The sequence below is a fragment of the Otolemur garnettii genome, unplaced genomic scaffold (assembly GCF_000181295.1).
Source record: "Otolemur garnettii isolate 467f Iridium unplaced genomic scaffold, OtoGar3 scaffold00031, whole genome shotgun sequence".
Taxonomy (NCBI): domain Eukaryota; kingdom Metazoa; phylum Chordata; class Mammalia; order Primates; family Galagidae; genus Otolemur; species Otolemur garnettii.
This window is the reverse complement of record NW_003852426.1, coordinates 8,201,833-8,225,185: the sequence shown is the minus strand read 5'-3', so window position 1 is coordinate 8,225,185 and position 23,353 is coordinate 8,201,833. Positions and strand designations below refer to the sequence as shown.

At 43.3% G+C, this 23,353-nt stretch overlaps 1 protein-coding gene across 1 annotated transcript in view; it reads right to left on the bottom strand.

The window, feature by feature from the left end:
• Window positions 1–23,353, bottom strand: part of CMTR1 (cap methyltransferase 1) — a 58,931-nt gene that overhangs the window by 23,695 nt on the left and 11,883 nt on the right. The window contains exons 3-13 of the mRNA XM_012804825.2: window positions 21,774–21,925; window positions 19,844–20,002; window positions 15,387–15,479; window positions 14,470–14,541; window positions 12,465–12,559; window positions 12,096–12,168; window positions 6,112–6,310; window positions 5,228–5,346; window positions 3,155–3,251; window positions 2,740–2,872; window positions 1,841–2,020 (exon numbers count right to left, since the gene is read on the bottom strand). Of these exons, the coding sequence (XP_012660279.1) occupies window positions 1,841–2,020; window positions 2,740–2,872; window positions 3,155–3,251; window positions 5,228–5,346; window positions 6,112–6,310; window positions 12,096–12,168; window positions 12,465–12,559; window positions 14,470–14,541; window positions 15,387–15,479; window positions 19,844–20,002; window positions 21,774–21,925 (1,372 nt within the window). The remainder of the gene's footprint in view (window positions 1–1,840; window positions 2,021–2,739; window positions 2,873–3,154; window positions 3,252–5,227; window positions 5,347–6,111; window positions 6,311–12,095; window positions 12,169–12,464; window positions 12,560–14,469; window positions 14,542–15,386; window positions 15,480–19,843; window positions 20,003–21,773; window positions 21,926–23,353) is intronic.

The following is a 23,353-nucleotide window of genomic DNA, read 5'->3' as shown; positions in this document are numbered from 1 at the left end:
TGGGAGGCTGAGGCAGGAGAATCGCTTAAGCCCAGGAGTTGGAGGTTGCTATACAGCACTCTACCCAGGGTGACAGCTTGAGGCTGTCTCAAAACAAAAAATTAAAAAAAAAAAAAGAATGTTTGTAGCAAGGCCAGATGCAGTGGCTCACACCTATAATCCTAGCACTCAGGGAGCTCAGGCCAGCAGATTGCTTGAGCTCAGGAGTTCAAGACCAGCAAGAGTGAGACCACATCTCTAAAAACAACAGGCACCTGTAGTCCCAGCTACTCAGGAGGCTGAGGCAAGAGAATCATTGAGTCCAAGAGTTTGAGGTTGCTGTTAGCTAGGCTGACACCACAGCACTCTATCAAGGGAGACAAAGTGAGACTCTGACTCCAAAAAAAAAGAATGTTTGTAGCAGCTTTATTCATAATAATCCTAGACTGGAAATATCTGAAGTAGCCATAAACACAAGAATAAATTATAGTATATCCATCACGAAAAAGAAAAAGTTAACACAAAATGAATGAATCTCCTCTATAGTCAGGAAAAAAGCCCAGATACAAAAGTGCACACTGTAAGATTCTATTTATACAAAGTTCTAGAATAGGCAAAACTAACCCAAGATGATCAAAATCAGAAGAAGGGCTACTTTCGGGTTGACTAAGTAGGGACACAAAGAAATTTACTGAGCTAATGGAAATGGTTTTTATCTTAATAGAGAGGTAGGCTACATGGATATATGCATTTGTCAAAACTGAAGTACACATTTAAGATGTGCATTTCACTTACAAAATTATACCTCAATTTTTTTAAAAAAGAAAGAAAAGTGGTTGGTTATAGGATGGCTTAAACATACCATGCTGTTGGAAACACTGAAGTCCAGTTCTACCCTATATCCATGCACATCTGCAGCAGATGGCACCATGGCTCAGCAAAAAGAAGTGTTCTGTAGCCCAGTTTTACAAAGTCCTAGCTAGGCAGGGCCCTGGTCCTGTTTCCTCATCTGTAACATGCTGAAGTTTAGTGTCTGCTCCCCCTTGGTGCCTACTAGTACTACCAAAAGATGAGAGAGCTAATGTGGCAGCACAGTGGAAAGTTAAAATACCAGGTGATGCAGGAAAAATACAAAAGGGCAGGATAAAGACTTCTTCCCTTTCTACAATTCTCCAGGGCCACTTATACCTTCAAACTTTTCTAGGAGACTTGAGATAGGACCCATTGGTATGGCCTTTCCAACACCTGTTTGCCCCCCAAAGACCCCTTTCAATTGATTCATTGCTACTATGCAACCCTCCAACATACCTCAAACAGCTTTTTTCTAAGGGCTACCCACTGAGAAAACTGAGGTTAATGTCACAACTTTAAATTATTACTCCACTAAAAGAGAGTGGGAGAAACAAAGATGATAAAGAAAACAGCATTCAGATCACCTCTGGGGAGCTCATGAACTAACAAAGTTTTAGCACTTCTGACACATGTTGTACACTTGCTTTCCATCCATTTCCTGCCTCTAAACAGGGGACCTCACATGATGGTCTTTTACAAACAAAAGTAATTAAAGGGACATTACTCCTGTTTCCAGGGACACAGGCTGCTCTCTGTAAGGTTTCACTATCATACTCAGGCTCCTGAGGGCAGGCCTACAGCAGCCAGACACTCATTTGCCACTCTTGGGACAGGGCATAGCAGCAGAATAGGGGTCTGTAAAATAACCAAAGTCCCAGACAGCTCTAGAACCAGTAGACCAAACCCAGGTACCAATTTGTCAGAGGTGACAAGAACCAGTCATTTGATTCATTCTTTTGTCTTCCTTAATATCCCAGTGGTAACAGCAAAAACATTGCTGTTGGCTTACCTCTCATTGGACCGTATCATGTAGTCAGTAAATTCATGGTCTCCCTTGATCACCTCCAAGGGGACCACCAGGTTGACATCAGAATCGGTGTTCCGCAGCTGGTTGAGTTTAATATTCACTGAGAAGAGGTACTCCCGAACGTCATCGATACCCACCTTCAGGCCCTTGCACACCACATATCTGGCAGGAGATACCCTGTCACTCCACTGATCGAGGGTTTTCTCCCCACACATCCCCACGTATTCCTTCCCCCCATCCCTTTGTGGAGTCCCAAAGCTAAGCAGCTTTCTTGCTCAACCTTAAGTCTATAGACAAAACAGCATAAACCCTATGCAGCAAAAGTTCACCTCAAATCCTTCCCTTTTATGTTGGGCTGTATTTCTACTCTATGCTGGTTCCCAACTGTCCTATGCCAGATAGGCTGAATCACCACCACCTGGGAAGCCCAGTAAATTACAGACCTAATGATCAGACTCTCCAAGGACAGAGACTAGAAATCTCTGTTTTTAATAATAATTCTGTTGGTTACATTTTCTCTCACCTGGTATGTGGGCACTATGTCCCACCTGGGATGCCAGCAGTGCCTCTGGACAGTGGCCTCTGTGCCCTTTCTCACCCTACATCTCTCCAAGTGTCCCTATTATCAGTCATCTTCTCTAAACCAAGAACAACCCACACAAGCATGGAGAATAAGAGTTGTGGAGAAGGAGGCAGAGGCTGACCTGACACAACAAAGAACCAATAAGATCTAAGAACCCTGACTCTTACTGGCTCTCATCACTTCTTTAAAGTTAAAATTTTTAATGTAGGCTGAGATGTCATACCAGAGACATACACTGGAATTTACCATTCTGGCATTTAGCCAACTAGTCTGGCTAAACAAGGGACAAAAGCCTCACCTCTCTGAGTTGGCAGGACGGCTAGTAATGGGCTTGAAGAGACATACTCGTTCAAAGCAGCAGTACAGTAAGTAAATAAGGCCCACACTGAACGGTGTGAATAGGTCGAAGGTTTTACAGATGAAATGGCCTCCTGGATTAAAGAGAAAATACCAAAAGCAGCTGATGGGTCTATTTTCAGAAATGAGTAAAGTAGTCTTTGGGAGTAAATATGACAAAGTCACTAAATGACTTTAAAGGGGAGAATCAGCTTTAGAGGGGACTTTGAAGATTCTATAGCCCTTTCTTCTTCCCTAAATACCCCATTTAGCCACCTGTCACCTCACATGAGCAGTTTTTCTTTTAACTTCCCAGCCAACCCTCGCACATGCTTGTCCAATAAGCAGGCCTCTAGTGGGTCCTAGGGAAGTGTCACCTGTCCGGACAATGGACAGCGCCATGAGGAACTGACATAGCAGTAGTTGCTTGCTGAGGATCTCCTGCAGGTTCTCTTGCCCCTCCACTGAGAAACCCTGAAACAAAGAGCACAGGGAGTGGGGTAGAAAAGAGCAATGACAGGGTTGAGAAGAACATGCCTACCTCATCTTCATCCAGAGTTCAAGTGTCTTCACTGATCTCTACTACCTGACTGATAAAGATTCAGCTCAGTGTTGAAGTTACTTTGACAAAGTCACATGGCTTGTAACACAGAGAGTAAACATTAAAATCCAGGCTTAGCTACTGGACCAAAGCCGCTTTCCTGCTTTATCACTCTCATGGGACATAGCCAATTCTGCTTTTCCAAGGAGATGGTCCAGAAAAATGTTTAAAGTCATGTGAGAATCCAGGGAGAGTAAGGCAGAAAAGAGGCAAAATATTGGCTAGCCACAGGTCAACCACAAAATAGGAAACAGAATATTATGGTGAATCCCAACAAAACCAGGAAATAAGTGTATTGGGAATACTCTATCTGGGCTCACTAATACATGGTGCTGACTGCTGAACAGGCCCCAGTCTGATGACAGAAGGGAAGTTAACTCTGATAGTAATGGTAGTATTTCTCTATTGACCAAGGATTTAATTACAATATACCCTTTCCCATCCTAAGACTATGGAGCCTCTTCCCTTAAAGAATATGTGCTACTGCTCCCAGAGTGTGATCTCCCTCCTTGTGAGACCCTGGCAGGGAGCAGAGAGCTAAGCTTACACAAAAATAAAGGAGGATGAAGGCTGTATAGGAACAGTTTCAGTTTTACAAAATGAAAAGTTCTGAAAATCTTTTCCACAACACTGAATACACTTAACATTACTGGACAGCACTCACCAAAAATGATTAAGATGATAAATGTTATATTACTTTTTACAACTTAACAATTTTTGAAAAAAGGAAACTGTCCCCTATTAAACTGGCCCCAGCCAAGCCAGGTCCCCCTAATTCAGTCCTACAAAAGTAACAGCTAAAGGACTCAGGATCAAAAATGTTTAGCAACATCTTTACAAGATGCTTCTCAAAATGCACGCTTGATTATAATATTTTTTAAAAAAAAATGCCCCAGCCATCCCTCTACTTTGCTGGAACAGAAAAATAATCCTTAAGTTTGCAACTCCAGCTGCTGCACAAGCACCACTGTGCTAACAGATCCCCACATCTGCCTGGCCAGAGCAGCCCTTCTCACAGCCAGCCCAAGACTATCCATTGTTCCCTGCTGTGCACAGTGCTTTGGTAAGCCAGGGCATCTTCAGATGCCATGCGGACATCCTGCCTGCCATCCTTTACTCTGCACACAGCTAATGCTTGAGAGGCCATCCAAAGAGCTCCATAGGCTTTTCTTAACTCTAGCTATCTGACCCTGGGACAATGGCCCCACTTGGCCTGTCCTTCCTCCAGAGTAAGTAGTGGCTCATTCCAGAAAGGACTACCTGTAGGGTCAGATTAATGTGTGAAAACTTATGCTGCACAAAGGTGCCATGGGCTCCCCTCTTTGTCTTAAGCAACAACCCAAAGACAAGGCCCCTTGAATACTCACTTTAGCCCAGCAACTGAAAGTGTTCTGTGGATTCCCCTGAGCTGTTGTCTTTGGTTATATGGCCATGTGTCAGCCTATGAGAAGCTTGGGAGTGGCCACGTATGGACAGCCTCCACCAGGGGCAAAACCAAGATGATATATGATGGAAATGTTCTTCCCATTCAGTTTTTTCCAAATGAAAAATAGTCCTTGCCTCACTGTATCTCACAGCAAACCAAAACCCTCTGATAAAAAAGTGAGCTAGGAAATTCCACCTTGCTTCAGGCAAAGGTATCCATAACATCATGGTCTTTACAAAATGACCACAGAAAATATGTACACGAAGAATGAAAATGGACATTCCCTACTATCTGAATAGTGGACTACTGTCTTCCACTATTCAGACAGGGACAGTTAAAAAACCAAACCAAACAAAACCCATTCTCAAACCTCTAAAATAAAAAATCCCTAATGCATCACTCTATAGAGAAAAGGTCACCTACCCCATCAGCCATCAGAAAGTGGACACCCTTGCGATCTGTGTTATCCAGGACAAAATTCCGAAAAGCACTGATGTTTTCTGGGCGGGTGATATCTCCATCTCCATCAATCCCACCCTCACCTGGCAAGATACAAGATTCACAGTGAGCTCATCTCCCCTAATGTGCCAGGGGCTGGGATACAAGCTCTCTGAGACTGTGAATACAGGGATCAGGTGAGTTTGGAGACCTGAGACCCATTCTGCAAGGCTACCTTACAGTTATGTGCAAAGAAGAAGAACAGTGACCTACTATAATAAACCAGGGTTCCAAAGAATTGGACAGTCGAGAGTCACCAACAGAAACAGTGCCTTTCTCTTCAAGACCCAAGTTGTGATGAAAGCATCTACATTTAGGAACGAGTATCAATTTTTAAATAAAGACTGTTATGAAAGGACTTAGGATTTGCTAAATCACAGCAATCAAGATAGAACAGAAAGACTGCTGTGGGACTGCTGAGCTGTCTGATACCCAGCCCGTTCCACACCTGGCAAACAGGCTGGAGATGTGTGTGGGGTTTATATTTGTTAATAACCCTGCCAGCTCTCAGCCAGAAATCAGGCAGTTTCATTATCTCCTACCACCACAGGAGAAGAGTGCCTCTGAAAGGAGGAATTAATATGGCTTTGATGAGAGCTTGCCAAGCAGTATTGACCTGTATTCTGCAGGCCCAGGGTAAAAAGGGACAGTCCAGAGAGAACCAAGACCCTCATGACATGGACTATGAACCCCAGGCTAAGAGACCTAGGAGCGAGAACACAGCACACAGATAACAGCTGCTTCCAACCTGAAGTCCCCACAAAGGGGATGACCCTCATACCTCCTAGTACCCTCCTCAGTGTCCCTACCATAGTAGGGTTCGAAGAGTTCGCTAGAGGCAGAGTAGAAGTCCTCCAGCTTGAAGTCATTAGGGCCCTTCAGAGTCATTCCAAAGCCCTTTGCGTGCCACTTCTTCCTCCACAGCACATACTCTGAGAAGCCTCCTGGGCCTGCACAGACGTCAGCAAAGTATAGAAGCTCAGCTTCCCGGTCCTTCAGCAGCAGCTTCTGCAAAGGCAAGTGGAGGACAAGAAAGGAAGGGAGGCAAGATGGCTCAATGGAGAATAGGGGAGAATGCGGGGAGAGTAAAATAAGCCTTTCAGCAAGTATAATCCAGAGCCCACCAGGGCCACAACATACAGAAAATGATATCACCCTCTATAGTTGCCCCAACCCACCCTCAAAATACCCAGAATATCTATCACACCACAAGGCCTAACTCAGACTCCTAATAAAAACATCTTCATGATATCTGCATATGTATTTTTTATTGCTCAGAGTCTTTTTCTCACCATATCCTTTCTTTCAAGAGTCCTACTGAGCAGAAGATACTGTGTGTCCCACATTACAGATAGGGAAAAACAGGCACCAAGACACAAAGTAACCTGCTCACAACCAGTCTGCAACAAAGCTAAACCAGAATCTAGTCAGCTTGACCTCTAGACTCAGGTTTTCCTATCCAGCCAAAGTCAGGGGTGCTCTAATGTCATCCCCCTCCAAAGATTTCTAGAACATGGGCTTGGCCTTCATTTCTCCCCTTCCCTCTTTGGGTCTCCTCTCCATTTTCCCCCCAATTTTTTTTAAAGGCAGGCATGAAAAAAAGTTTATTGAGGAAAAGAAAAGTAGGTTTATAGATAAGAGCAAGACACAGGCTTACAGAGCAAGTTATGTTAGCCATAGACAGCCAACGGGCCTCCACTGCCAGGGCAAAGTGGCCTGTTTTTGTTTTTTGTTGTTTGTTTTTTTGAGACAGAGTCTCACTCTGTTGCCCAGGCTACAGTGTGCATAGCAGCCTCAAACTCCTGGGCTCAAGCAATCCTCCTGTCTCAGCCTCCCAAGTAGCTTGGACTATTAGAGCCCACCACAACACCCAGCTAATTTTTCTATTTTCAGTAGAGATAGGATCTTGCTCTTACTTAGGCTGGTCTTGAATTCCTGAGCTCAAGCGATTTTCCCACCTTGTTCTCCCAGAGTGCTAGGATTACAGATGTGTGCCACCATGTCTGGCCCCCAATTATTTTATTTTTTATTTTGGAATAATTTTGGATTTGCAGAAAAGTTGCCAAGATAGTACAGAGTTCCTATACCATTTACCTACGTTCCAGTTTTGTTAATACCTCATGTAACCACAGGTACCTTTGTCAAAACTAAGAAACTACCGTGTTTCCCCGAAAATAAGACACTGTCTTATATTTATTTTTTCTCAAGAAGACACATTAGGACTTATTTTCAGGGGATGTCTTATTTTTATTAAGTATAATACAACAATCTACACTTATTTAAATACAGTTAAGTCATCTTCTCCTGGAACCTGACAGGGGGAGCCGACCTTGTTGGTGGGGCTGGCGCCAGTGATGCATGAACTTTCCCCTAGCTGTTTGCACATGCACAATAGGATGCCTGCCACCGCAGTTACCACAAGTGCTCCTGTGAAAGGAGCTCTGGCAGATAAAAGGTATTCCAGTCTTCCTTACCACTCAGTGCCAAAATGCATGGCGTGGCCATGCAGATATGCTGCATAGCCATGCCCATCACTTATTATCGGGGTAGGGCTTATATTTCACAAATGCACAGAAATCCTGCTAGGGCTTATTTTTGGGGTAGCTCTTATTTTCGGGAAAACATAGTAACATTAACACATCACTATTAATTGAACTCCAGATTTCACTTAGATTTTACTAGGCTCCCTTTTCTGTTCCAAGACACCACATTCATTGGGTCTCCCTCCTTTTTTGCACTCCCATCCTTCTTCTGCCTTTGCCCAAGTCCAGCCAGAGAGGCTGGGGCACTGCACAGCTGGAAGCTGACAGTCAGAGAGAGGAGGAAATACTGGTGTGTAACAACAGCAACTTTTAGGCAACCCTCAAGAGTACTCACGCACCTTGGGATTGATTAAACAACAGTAATCATTTGAATCTTGGTGTGATGACATTTTGGGTCCCTTGAGTAGCTTTATCTCTTAACCCCAAATTTATGCTGAACCCAAAACTCGTCCATGTGCTAGGAATGCTCTTACCCATACCTGAGCCCTAGACAGTGAATTCTACCCACTCTCCACAGCAGAGAGGATTGTACCGTCTACACTGATGACAGCAAACATTGAGCTCTACAAGTAGGTGACAGCAGAGGACTACAGTTGCCCTGGGACTGTGATGAACATTTAGCAGGAAGGAGCTTGGGGACCTCGGCCTTCCCTCTACATGTTTAGCATTGCCCATTGCTTGTCTAGAGTTCTGCAACTGCTAGATAAAGATCAGAAAGCTTTAGGGGAGACAGCTATAAAAAAGAAATAGGTATATGTATACCAGTGTTCACAACCTAGTCACTTCTAGGTACCAAGGGCCTTACCTCTGACGATAGCTACCTAGCTTCATCAAAATAGTGAAAAAGTCTCTAGGGAAAGTGACTATAGCTAAAAATAAACTTCATCATCCTGTAGCAAGCCCACACGCTGACATATACCAGTTCCTTACCCTCTTCCCCACTATCTACCCTCGCATTCTTTGTTCCTGAGCCAATTATTAATGTTTTGGGATTATATTCATCTGCACACCAAAAAAGGTCTAAAGGCATTTACCAAGCACATTATGTAGCACCTTCAAGTCAGCAGAGTAGTGATGAGGCAGACGCCATGAGCGTAAGCCTTGCACACACTGCAAAAAGGAGAAACACTATTCCTATCCACTGGCTGTAGAGCCCCAGGCTCTAGCCTCTCTGGATGAACCACTGGTCCACAGGAAGACTAGGCGAAGGATGGGGAATGATCAATGAGAGAAGCTCGCCTCCAAAAAGAGGGCATGAATATGATCTCATTCTGTGAATTCAAGATGTCTCTTTACAGGAAGGACAGCTGGAGTTCTGGGATTTGCCACTTCCTGGCCATGCAGTCAAGGGAAAGCACACAATTTAAGTCATTAAGCTCAAGCCTTTCCTCAACTGTAAATTGGGACTAATGTAGATATTTCTCAAGGCTGTTGTAAAATTAAAGTATCCTATGTCAAAGATCTTTATAAACTGTAAAGTATTAAACAAATCTAAGATGATATTATATTCAACCAGATCAACTTCCCTGAGTCAAAACTCTTATCCTTTTCCATCTTTTCCTCCTTCTAATGCCTAGTACAATAGTACTCTACACTTAGTATATACTGTAAATGATGTCTAATTTCCACCAAATTGGACTGAAACTTAAAGATCTACATTCAGTTTTTGTCTTCTGTAATGCATCACAGACAGTATTTTCTTACCTCAACCACATTGCCAGGCACACAAATCCCTGACATAATTTAACAGTTTATAATATGCTTCCATATACCCTAAGGATCCAAATAAATTCTCTTCCATCCCTCGTCTCTTCCACTTCTTATTTATAATTTCTTTCTCTGCTCCCCATCCCCACCTCTGGTCCCTTTTCTTTTACCACAACCTGTAGCACCAAAGACCTATTTAAAAACTTTGAAGTCCACCCCCACCACTCACAGGCCCCATTACTACCTGCCAAGCTCTCTATACTCCAAGTTCCAGGTTCTCCTGCACTTAGTCTACAATTTGTCTGATTGAAGAGCCACTAAGACCCCAGCAAACCTGGTTGTGTGCCTAGGCCTTCAGCCACTTCCTCCTCTGCTGGGGACTGCTCCTATCTCACCTGAAAACCACACCAAGCCTGCTGGGCCTGGCTGTCACTCTGGTCCTCAAGGGAAAATGGAGATGAAAAGAGAGAAGAAAACACTAGGGGCTGGAGAGAAATCACTTTTTATAGTGGAGTGTAGAGAAACATCTCTGAAAGGGCAATTCTCCGTGGCCACTAATAATCAATTCAGGTCAAGAAGCAGCCTGAAGCATTATAAACTCAGCTGCCTTTTCCTATGTAACTAACATCTCCACCCTCGACCTGAATGGTGCAACCCTGGTGCCTACTTCATTTTCATGACAGCAAAAAGCAATAACCAGATACCAGCTGCTGGAGGCATTTCCATTCAAAAGCCCAAAAAGATGCTGTGACTTCCCATCAGCTTGACAGAGCTCCTCTGCCAGACAGGGGTTTAAAGGAAATCATTTGGAGCTCCGAAAATTAAATCAACATTATATCAACCTAATTTTCTCAAGATGCTAATTCCAAAAGCCCCTTTGTGCTGCCTGCTGGTAGGGGAAATGGTGGGCACAGGGCGAGACCTGGGAGAGAAAAATAGGTAAAGGCTAGAGGGGTCTACATGCTAGCTTTGCTAACGTGGAGGAAGCAGTTAGGTAGCTGGAGCTGAAACATTAAAGAACTTGGAAAATAAGGTTCTTTAGCTGGTGGATAATCAGGAGTACAGTGGAATGAGGGGTGAGTGAAGCAGAAACAGTTTGGGGACAGCTGGCTTCTGGCCCTGTCATTGTCAAAGAAAACTGACTTACTAGCGCTGGGTAAAAATGCTTTGAAACCCTGAAGGAAATTCCAGAATGAAATTTCTTTTTTTTCTTTCTCTATCACTATGGAGGGTCTGTGTTCAGAGAAATGAGATGCAGCAGAGTAGAAAATCATTTTGCTCTACCACTTTCTGAGAAGGGCCAAAGCCTCATAATTATGATCCCACACAAAGCTTGTTCAGAGAGGCAAGGAGGAAAAGTGGCACAGTCTGAAGTCACAAATCTTAGAGCTGGAACAGACCTTAAGAGCATTTTGGTTCTACCCCAGCTGTCTGGCAGGTTAGAAGGGTTATTTCAGAATGAGGCAGCTGAGGCTGGAAACAGACATGATGCCGAGCTTAAGTAAACTGGTGAAAATGCACACTGAAAAGCCCACATTTCTTTCAACAGACCCCATTTCCTGGAGTACTCCTCTCTCATATCACAAACTGCATACAAATCAGATGATGTCACAGGTTTCAATGTGGAAAATAAGCCTGCTTTAAGAACTGTATTAAAGCTTCCTTTCTACCTCCATGGTAGGAAGGCTAAAGCTCCCTGGTGGTAAGTGGCCTCCAAACACCAATGAGGAAGAGAGGCTTTATAAACATCCCAAACCAGCACCTTACCAGCTCTCAAATGCACCAGAATGTCCAGATATAAGTACCATGGGAACAGGGGGGGTCACATCTATCTCATTCAAAATGAGGTATCCAGTGCCTGGCAAATGGATAAATACAGGAGGGAGCCCAGGCCCTAACTCACAGTTTTATCTCCCTAGGCCAACAGGTGCCACAGCTATTGATTTTGCCCAGAAATGTCCCTTCTCCACTGCCACAAGCCCTGTCCACCACTGCTGGGAATGAGCAACAAGATCTGCAGAGTTTGAGGCCTAGAACTCTAGGACCAAAGCAAGTACCCTGGAGACAACTGCTTATTCGGTCACTCCTGGAACCACAGGAACAGTGTGGGACTCTATTGGAGGAGCTTAAAGCAAAATATTTCTATCACACAGCAGGAACACTCTTCTAGCACTAAAAATGGCAATTTCCAAGCCACTGAAACGTAAGCCTACTTAAACCCACAAACTCAGGCTTGGCGCCTGTGGCTCAAGTGGCTAAGGCGCCAGCCACATACACCTAGGGTGGTGGGTTCAAATCTAGCCTGGGCCCACCAAACAACAATGACAGGTGCAACCAAAAAATACCCGGGCATTGTGACAGGCACCTGTGGTCCCAGCTGCTTGGGATGCTGAGGCAGGAGACTCGCTTGAGCCCAGGAGTTGGAGGTTGCTGTGAGCGTGATGCCATGGCACTCTACCCAGGGGGATAGCTTGAGGCTCTGTCTCAAAAAAAAAAAAAACCAAAAAACCCCCACAAACTCTGAAACAGAGCCTTGCTCTTACCCCAGAAGAGTCCCGTGGATTCGTGAACATTCGATCAAACACAAAATCCATGTTAGCCATCTTCATTGCTGCCCTGCAACAAAGCAAGAGAGAAGAGCATTCATTCGGGTGGTGCCTGTGGCTCAAAGGAGTAAGGCACTGGCCCCATGTGCCAGAGGTGGTGGTTTCAAACCCAGCCCTGGCCAAAAACTGCAAAAACAAACAAACAAACAAACAAAAAGCATTAATTCAGGGGGAGTTCAGGAGTGAAGTAAAAAACAACTATGTTTTAAAAAGTACAACTTAATACCAATAGATATGGGAAGATGAGGTTCAAATGAAAAGGGGGACCAAGCTGTGCCAAGGGAAAGGAGGGAAATGTCAGCAAACCTGTTTAGGAAGAAGACTCCTCGGATCATCTCATAGGGATTGGCCCGAGTCCGAGCTCGCCGCATCTCTTCCCCATCGAGGACATCAAACACACTCTGTCCAGAGAAAATCAAAACGTTAATAAGGTAAGTGTTATCTCAACCCCTCTAGGATGGGACAGGGGTCTTAAAAGTTGCATAGCAAGGTGGCACCTGTGGCTCAGTGGGTAGGGCGCCAGCCCCATATACTGAAGGTGGTGGGTTCAAACCCAGCCCCGGCCAAACTGCAACAAAAAATAGCCGGACACTGTGGCAGGTGCCTATATTCCCAGCTATTCAGGAGGCTGAGGCAAGAGAATCACCTAAGCCCAGGAGTTGGAGGTTGCTGTGAGCTGTGACCCCATGGCACTCTACTAAGAGTGATAAAGTGAAACTCTGTCTCAAAAAAAAAAAAGCTGCATAGAAGAACTCATAGCCTCCAAAGGAGCTAGGCTCCCGTTGCATGTCAGCTCTGAAATGACTAGTTGTGTGGCCCTAGACCAGGGGTCCTCAAACTTTTTAAACAGGGGGCCAGTTCACTGTCCCTCAGACCATTGGAGGGCAGGACTGCGGGCCCCAGGATGAGTTGGCTGCAAAGCAGGACAGGCAGCAGTGGCAAAAACACCCAGCAGGCCAGATAAATGTCCTCAGTGGACCGCATGTGGCCCGCAGGCCATAGTTTGAGGACGCCTGCCAATCACTCTGACCCTCAACTACCTCACCTATAAAATGATTAAAACGGCCCGGCGCCTATAGCTCAACCGGCTAAGGCGCCAGCCATGTACACCTAAGGTGGCGGGTTCGAATCCGCAGCCTGGACCCGCCAAACAACAATGACGGCTGCAACCAAAAAAAATAGCCGGGCGTTGTGGCGGGCGCCTGTGGTCCCAGCTACTTGGGAGGCGGAGGCGGAGGCAGGAGACTCGCTGGAGCCCAGGAGTTGGAGGTTGCTGTGAGCTGTAATGCCACGGCACTCTGCCCAGGGGGACAGCTTGAGGCTCTGTCTCATAAAAAAAAAAAAATAAATAAATAAAAAAAATAAAATGATTAAAAAAAAAAAAAAAAATGTAAGCAGGTGCCTGACACATGGCAAGTGGTTAAAAACAGCACCTGTTGCTACAAAAAGAGTCACCTCTGGGCACTGCTACTTCTCACAGCAAATTTGTTTCCTCACTCTACACCAGGAGCAACTTTCCAAGGGACCAAAGTTCTGTTTTCAAGGCTTACTTGACCAGGACTCACTCAGAGAGAGAGAAAACAAACAGAAGACCAGGGTTTTCTGAAAGCACCTCCCACACAGTAGAGACTGCTTCTTCCCTCAAAGTCTCCTCATCACCTTCCTCTCTGGAAAAAGGAGACCTCATCACCTCAGGTCCAGTCACTTTATACATATCCCCAACCCTATAGCTGCCAAAAATTAAAATCTGTAAGGCTGACTGGAGGCCTGTCTTCTTCTCCAACTCATTTCCTTCTCAGAGTTTCCCAGGTTTATTCTTTCCCAGACAATGTGCTTCCTGAGCCACAATGGGGCCAAAAATTATCCAGGGGAGGTTAACATTCATACAGACGCTTTGCACCCTCTATTTCACTTCACTATGACAACCCTGACAAGTATGTTCTCTCCATTTTGTAGGTGCAGAAACTCAAACTTAGAGAAGCTAAAGCAATTGGCCCAAGGTCACACAGCAAAAAAGCTATACAACTAGGATTTGAATCCAGGTCTAGCCAATGCTTAGGGATTGATATTCAATCCCTAAGGTTATAATAAACCAACCCCTTAAGGTTAAGAATTCACTCAACCTTAAGGACCACAGGACAGCAAAATACTACAAGGCAGGACAGTCACCAGGAAAAAAGGACAACTTAGAGATAGCATCCAAGCTACACATCTGATTTCCAGGAAAAATCACAAACTCAAAAGGAGAAATGATGCCCAGCACATTACCTCACACAGGTTTTTAAGTCTGGCTGTAGCCCCTAGGCCTTACCTTACATTGCAACATACTGTGAAGCAGCTCTTCCCCACAAAACTCCGTTTCATCTTCAATAATCATCTTTCTCTATAGAGAGAAGAAAACAGTAAATGACCATGTGCCATTACATTTAGGGGAATGAAGAATTTAGGGTTCCAAGTGACTCAAGTAAAAAGGGGCTTGCGTCCCTGCCAAGAAACATCAATCCCTGAAAGGTAGGAAAGAGAAAATCCTAAATCCCTCTGGCTATACTCCAGATGGCTGTGAGATGAAGCAGCCGCCTGAGAGCTCTGTGTAGAGCACCATATGGACACAAGACTCATGAATGCTGAGACTGGGAAAAGCAAACAAGAAGAAGACATTCAAACTGTCTATCCCTGGAGTGCAAAGGCAGAAGGACGGGAAGTCCCTCAAATGACATAAGCCTGTCCTTCTACCAGGAAGCCTCTCGCTCTGTGTTGAGTACAAATGCCTAATACCAGGCACTGACCTGGCAGTGTTACAGAAAACCAGGATCCAAAAGGGTCTCATGGGGATGTCAAATCCAACCCCACGTGTGAGCAGAGCCACCTCTAACCCAAGACAGACAAACTTTGTGGCCTCAGGTTTTGCACTCTTAAAAATGATTAAAGACTCCGGTTTTTGTTATATGGGATACATAACAGATACATAATATATTACCTAGAATTCTACTAATTCTATTACTACAAATTGAGAAAATTTTTGATTAGATTAAAAAGAATTAGATTTAAAAGAATATGACATTAACATAAATGTTTTTATGAAAAATAACCATATTTCCAAAAAAAATTTAGTGTGGAGAATAGTACTATTTTCCATTTTAAACTGCAAGTATATGTACATACCAGACTTGAGGAAGAGAAAAGTCAAAAAAGTGCCAAATCTCAGAATATATTTTCCTGAAATCCTACCTTTCCTATAACCATCCAATCGCTCATTTCCTGAGTGTCAGGAATTTCCGTGGTACATTCTGGAAACCATGACACCTGCTCACAGGCACTGGGCTACAAACAAAAAAGAGGCAAGTAAGTCAGGTAAGACACATTCTCAGGGCTATGTCTCAACTCATCAGGCCTTCCCCAAACAAGAAGGACTGAGCCAGACTAACAAGTGTCCAGGCTGCTGAGGCCAAATGCAGCAGTCATCACACATGAGAAGTGACAGCCGGAATTTGCAAGTTTAATTTCTTTTCTTTTCTTTCTTTTTTTTTTTTTGAGACACAGTCTCACTATGTTAACCTTGGTAGACTGCCGTGGCATCACAGCAACCTCAAACTCTTGAGCTTAAGCGATTCTCTTGCCTCAGCCTCCCAAGCAGCTGCCACAACCCCTGGCTATTTTTTTGTTGTAGTTGCCATTGTTGTTTGGCAGGCCCAGGCTGGATTTGAACCAGCCAGGTCAGGTGTATGTGGCTGGCACCTTGGCTGCTTGAGCTACAGACACCAAGCCGAGAAATATGTGTTAAATATTTTAACACAAATATACAAGAGGTGGCCCAGGCCGGGTTTGAACCTGTCACCCTTAGTGTATGTGGCTGGTACCATAACCACTGTGTTAGGGCACTGAGCCAAGAAGTTTAACTTCTGAAGGCCAACTCCAAGTCTGGTTTGAATCCTTAGAAAACTTTCCAAACCTTCAATGTTTCTTTCCTTTGTTCCAATATTACTTGATGAATACTTACTACACGCTAAGTGCTCAGAATGCATTAAATAAGATAGAGTCCTTGACCCAAAGGATTTATAATAAGAACAGTGGGGACGCAAAGAAGCAAACAGTTAGTTATCACATACAATATAAGTCTACAATAAGATAATCATATCAGGAAGACAGAATGGCGATGAGTCTCACCTCCTGTATCTTTCAAAGTATTATTCATGAAATAACCCAGAAACTGGTAAAAAAAAAAAAAAAAAAAAAAAGGATTCCTAGCCCTTCATTCTAAGGCAGAGGAGAAACTGGCAGGTCTAAAGGCTGCTTCCTCCTACTTTTTCAATTACTATCCCTATCAGGCTATAAAACAGTGATTCCCACCCTGGCTATACATTAGGATAGTATGTAGTGCTTTCAAAAAGCACTGATGGCTAGGTGTGGTGGCTCACACCTGTAATCCTAGAACTCTAGGAGGGCAAGGCAGATCGCTTAAGAGTTAAGACCAGCCTGGGCAACACAGCAAGACTCCATCTCAAAAAAAAAAGTATTCAAACATGCGTCCTACCTCCAGAATATATGATTCAGCTGGTCTGAGGTTGGGACTAAACATAAACTTTTATATATTTATATTTATATATACTTTTTTTTTGGAGACAGAGTCTTATACAGTTGCTCTGAGTAGAGTGCCATGGCATCATAGCTCAAAGCAACTTCAAACTCTTGGCTTAAGTGATCCTCTTGCCTCAGCCTCCCGAGTAGTTGGGACTATAGGCACCTGCCATAACTTCCAGCTGGTTTTTCTATTTTTAGTAGAAATGGAGTCTCACTCTTGCTCAGGCTGCTCTTGAACTCCTGAGCTCAAGCAACCCACCCACCTTGGCCTCGGTCGCCCAGAGTAAGCCACTGCACCCAGCCCTCAGTATAAGTTTTTTTTTTTAAAGTCCTCAGGTGATTTTATTGTGCAGGTAGGGCTAAGATACACTGAGCTAGAGAAATGCGGATTATAAAACCTAGACAGGGGTCAGGCATGGCGGTTCATGCCTGTAATCCTAGTACTGGGAGGCCAAGGTGAGTAGACAGCTTAAGCACAGGAATTTGAGACTAGACTGAGCAAGAGTGAGACACTGTCTCTACTAAAAATAGAAAAACTAGCCACATCTGTGGCAGGGGCTTATAGTTTCAGCTACTAGGGAGGTTAAGGCAAGAGGGCCTTAACCTCTCTTGGGCCCAAGACTTCAAGGTTGCTGTGAGCTACAATGATTCCACTATACTCTATCCAGGGTGACAGAGAGATACTCTGTCTCAAAAAACAAAAAAAAAAACAAAAAAAAAAACCTAAAGAGGTGGCTAACCTGCATGGCAGTTTCACATATTGCCTCCCAGGCAAGTGTAGAGAAGAGAGTCACCATTGCAAATTGAACCAATGTGATTAAAAGTAATGTTACATGCTCTGAAAGTTGTAAAATGGTATCACAATGCAAAGCCTTGAGGGCAAGCCAACCACGAACAACAGAGAAAAAGTTGAAAAGAAAAATTACTGAAGACTTTTGTCCATGAATCTGGCAGTGAATCATGGCTTTTGCTCTTGGCTAAATCCAATACCTTTAAGCATAAATGGCTGAAAATAAGAAGCTCATATACACTTGGTATCTATCATCCTTTGGAGAGAAAAAGCAGACTCAATCTCCCCACATAAGTCAAATATTAATACTACCTACAGATTGTACTTTGAAGGGTCAGACCTTGTACTCTACATTTGTGGGCTGCAGCAGCAACTGAGCACTTTCCCTGTAGTAACCCCCAGGATTGGACACTGACCTCAGGCCACTCAGACTCATCTGCCTTACAGAATTGGCTATTACTAACTTACAGGGTGTCTTCTGTAAGAGAAAAATTGAATGATGGTGGGCAGCACCTGTGGCTCAGTCGGTTGAGCGCCAGCCCCATATACTGAGGGTGGCGGGTTCAAACCTGGCCTTGGCCAAACTGCAACAACAACAACAACAAAAATAGTTGGGCATTTTTGGGGAGCACCTGTAGTCCTAGCTACTTGGGAGGCTGAGGCAAGAGAATCACCTAAGCCCAGGAGTTAGAGGTTTCTGTGAGCTGTGAAGCCGTGGCACTCTACCGAGGGCGATAAAGTGAGACTCTGTCTCTATTAAAAAAAAATTGAATGATAAATGGTAACCCCCATTAGCTTCACCCCAAAAAAGGAATTTCTTTTTTTTTTTTTTATTTTGAAACAGTCTTCAGTCTGTCACTCTGGGGTTGAGTGATATGGTGTCATAGCTCATAGCAACCTCAAACTCCTGGGCTCAAGCCTGAGCCCCTTGTCTCAGCCTCCTGAGTAGGTGGGACTACAGGTGCCCATCACGACGCCTAGCTAGTTTTTAGAGACAGGGTCTCACTCTTGCTCAGACTGGTCTTGAACTTCTAAGCTCAGGCAATCCACCTGGCTTAGCCTCTCAAGAGTGCTAGCATTACAGGCATGAGCCACCACACCTGGCCTCCCAAAAAGGAATTTCAATAGTCTGTCTCCAATAAAAACATACTTTGTGGCCAAATTTCATTTTGTAAGTTTAGCACAGTTCAAATTCTGCTCCATTGAAAGGATGCGGAACCTTGTTTTCACACAAATGAGGACATGGAAAGTATCAGGTATTTCTGAGGCAAAAGCTTATATCTACCGAACAATGACAAGCATTTACCCTATTCAGCATTGCTATTCTGCTGGTGTCGTTTCCTCACAATGACGAAGCAACAGCAAGACTACCCCCAGAACCCATTAGCTCCTGGCTTGTCAGAATCTCACTGTAAAGCCTCATTAGGCTTTTATCATGTGCAGGTTCACAAGAGTTCTTTCCCAAACTAGAACATCAGGGAGACAAATAAAATATCAATTTTCTAGAGTTCAGAGCCATATCTGAAGCTCAAATATAGCAATTGTGTGGAAGGCTAGGCATTTGCTTTCTATTTTCTCTAGTTTCAACTCTGTAATGGTATTATCTCACCACAATTTTTAGGTACTTTTATTATCTACTTCAAATCCTTTGTGGGATAAGGCAAAACATAAGCAAATGAATAAAAATAAAGTCTCAACATTATTTGTGCCATGAAAGGGGGCAATTAAGAATTTTTTTTTTGGTTTTCAGGTTTAAAACAAACTTGAACCCAAGTAGATTGAACAGATTAAACCCACAGGAAAAAAAAGAAAAAAAATTTTAAAAAGCTGTATGGCATAAATGAGCACCTATTTAAAACCTGGATGGCATAAACATGGAGCTTTAAGGATCTTCTTAGAAGGCATCAATCCAGTCACTCACTCAATGGGAGAGTGGGTGCTCATCTGGCCTGCCTGAATTCTTTTAGCAGAAGGAGCCCACTACCTCATGAGGTATCTTATTCTACTAGTGGAGAGCTGAATCTATTCATTAAAGTGCTTTGTAGAGACAAACTCTGTACTCCAGCATCTCCTACCCACTGGTATTAGATAGTCCTATAAAGCAACAAGAAATCTACATTCTGTCATGTCTCCCCTAGCCTTCTGCTTCCCACTCTAGAAATTCCCTACTACTCCATGTAAGAAACTAGTTCCAACCCCACACTAACCACCTTGAACATACTCCTCTAGAGATTTTTAGTTTGCTAATATGGCTTTTTAAACCATGCATCCAAAAACACAAGTGGCTTTCTTGTCTCTTCCTCCCCATACCAATTACCTCTGGTTCATCTCGCCAGTCCACATTCAGCTCCTGATCAAAGCCCCTCAGTGTCAGACCCAAGCCTCTTCGTCCTTTCTGATTAGAAGCCTCAACGATGTCCTTCCGACCCTGGCTGTATTTACCCAATCCTTCACCTTCCCTGAAGCCCATCTTGGCCTGAAAAAGAGAAGTAATGAAGCACAATTAATTCAGTCCAATAGAAATTTATTTTGCCCCTACCACATGCCAGATAGTGTGCTGAATCCTGAGAAATATGAATGAGCAAGGTCTAAAGTTTGCCTTCCATAAAATGGAGAAGAGAAACATAAATAAATAAATAACTTCAGTATAACTATGGGCCCATTGGCTATCTATTCTGGAGCTGAAAGTCTAGGGCAACCAGAAGTTTGGATAAATGAGAAGGAACCTCATAGTTGTAATTAAAAGCACCAAAAGTACTTAATCAATTTCAATGGACATTTGCACAGCTTACCCTTTCAGCTAATTTGTCTGATTGGAAAGTAGATCTACAGTAGAGTTGATAAGGAAAACAATCTAAAATGGAACCACTTCAAGCAGAAACTTCCTTACCCATATTCAGTCAAATGTCTTACTAGGCAAGGACAATAAGGGCTTGCAGAAGCCCCCTTAATTAAGAGATTAACAGAAAACTTGCTTCATGTAAAACTAAAGTACTATATATGGAAGGTACTACAAGATGCTGGGATAGAAACACTTTTTAAAATGTCATTAACTGTCTACAAACTCACACTAAACTCTAGAGTTACTGGGCCCACGTGCGTACCCCAAAGATCAAAGACTTGAATCCCAAACCCCACAGATTCTTGACTAATAAAAGAATTCCAATCCCAAAAAGATCTAATTCTCCCTAGAGGGTCTACATTCCTTTTAAAAGGGGCATTACCAGCTGAAGAGCTGGATGGAATTCCTATGGTAGCCACAAATTCTTCCCCCAAGTCAAAGAGGCTAACTGAGTCACAAGCCTTCCCATCTTCCACTTCCAAAGCTTGTGGCCCCAAAACCAGAATCTTGACCTACAAGTTTAGCAGTGGCAATTCTCATTCTTAAATAAATCTAACAGAAAATAGAGGAATCAAATATGATATTCCTGAAGCTAGACTGAAAGCAAATTTGGATTTCCTGACCTTTGCACATACACTAAAGTTGGATAGAGAAAGTGAGGTCTTTCTATTCACCTTCCTTCTTATGAAAGCTAGGAAAGAGAATCAGGCTTTCTTTTGGAAAAAGAATAAATGGAATATTTCCATTTATTTTAGGTATGTGGAGTGTACAGGACTTTAGTCATTTCTTTTGAGATCACTAGAGCAAAACTCACAGCATGAAGCCCTGTTATAAACTAATACACATTCATGTTTACGAAAATGTATTCACATATGTTTATAGTAAGAATTCATTCCTAAGGATACCAAAAGGCAATCTAGTTCTGGACAGAACAGGAGAAACCACCTAAGCAGACACTTCCCATAGATGATTCAAATGTGATAGATACTTCTATTGAGAAGGGGGCTACACTCTCTACTAAATTTCAGTAGCTGAAAAGCAGAAAATAATCCATGCCCCATTTTTCCTTTTCTTCTTTTTTTTTTTTTTAGAGACAGAGTTTTGCTTTATTGCCCCTGGTAGAGTGCCGTAGAATCACAGCTCACAGCAACCTCCAACTCCTGGGGTTAGGCGATTATCTTGCCTCAGCCTCCCAAGTAGCTGGGACTACAGGCGCCCAGCACAACGCCTAGCTATTTTTTTGTTGCAGTTTGGCAACAAACATGAATGTATAGTATATGGGGCCGGTGCCCTACACACTGAGCCATAGACGCTGCCCCCTATATTCCTTTTTATAACAATACAAATCACTGTTCTCTTACCCTACTGGTAGAGCTTTAGAAACACAACTCAAGCACTGACATACCATAAGCTTCTGGGAAAAGCTATTATACATGGAATAGCGAGAAGAAGTTCCCTCCACGAGAGAGTCTGCTTTGAATGCATCATTGAAAGGGTCAGAGTTGTGCTGCTTCCCCTCAGTCTCACTGTCAGACTCACTTAGGCTTATGGTAGATGCTGGAAAAGAAGAAGGAAAATGTTTAGGTAAGTTTATGGCATAAATTAGCCTCTAGAAGTCCAAGTTTCATTTATTCACTAGTGTTCAGTATATCCACTGCACAAAGTTCATTAAATGACCCAGGGTCAAATCTCTTCTCTCCTTCTTACTAGCTATATAATCTGGGGCAAGTGACTGAAAGTTCCTAATAGACTTCACATGATGGGAGCTCAAAAATAAGTTTTCAGAGATGTGGGAGAGAGGAGTAAAAACTTACCTACCAGCTATAATGAACACAATTCAGGCAAGAAGCAGACTAAAAGCCCTGACTTAAGCATTATAAAAGGTCTCCATGTAACAAAGACATTTGTACCCCTTTAATATTTTGAAATTTTAAAAAAATATATATATTTTTAAATAGTTTTCTTTCTCCACCCTTTCATAATTCTTCCACCACAAAATTAAGATTGTTATACCTACCTCACAGGATTGTTTAAAGATTAAATAAGGTACCAGTATTTGAAAATACATCATCAAATATAGTGTATTTATTGAAATATGGTTATTTCTGCTCTGCTATTTATAACTGGAACATCACTTTCCTAACACTGACACATAGTTCCACTTTCAACAATTCTCTCATTAGACTAACAAGTTTCTGACTGTTTAATCTAGTTCTCTTTGCTTTCACAGTCTTTCAAACTTATAAGAGGATAGGTCCATAATGCAACCCAGAGAAGAACTGGCTTATAGGAAAAGAACTGGGGGAAGAACTAGGGATAAGAGGACAGGGGAAGGGCTCAGTGCCCATAGCTCAGTGAGCAGGCCACCAGCCACATACACCAAGCATGGCGGGTTCGAGCCTGGCCCAGGTCAGCTAAACAACAATGACAACTGCAACCAAAAAATAGCTACTCGGGAGGCTGAGGCAAGAGAATTGCTTAAGCCCAAGGGTTGGAAGTTGTTGTGAGCTGTGATGCCATGGCATCATAGGGCAACATCTACCAAGGGCAACATAGTGAGACTCTGACTCAAAAAAAAAGAGGAAGGGGAAGGAAAAAGAAAGGAAAAGAAGGAAAGAAAAGCAGGACAGGGAAGAAAGGAGAAGCTCAGGTAGCACCACCAACTAAGACAGAGCATAAAGGAGGAGCAGGAAAACATTCCAGGAGGAATTCTAGCAGCATAGGTAAGCTAAGCCATTAGCTTCATCGTCAAAACTTCATTGTCAAAAAACTTTAAAAAAATCCACCTGGCCAGGCCTATAATGCTAGCACTCTGGGAGGCCCAGGCAGGTGGATCACTTGAGCTCAGGAGTTTGAGATCAGCCTGAGCAAGAGTGAGACCCTGCCTCTACTAAAAATAGAAAATTAGCTAGGCATTGTGGCAGGTGCCTATAGTTCCAGCTACTTGGGAAGCTATGGCAGGACGATCATTTGAACCCAGGAGTT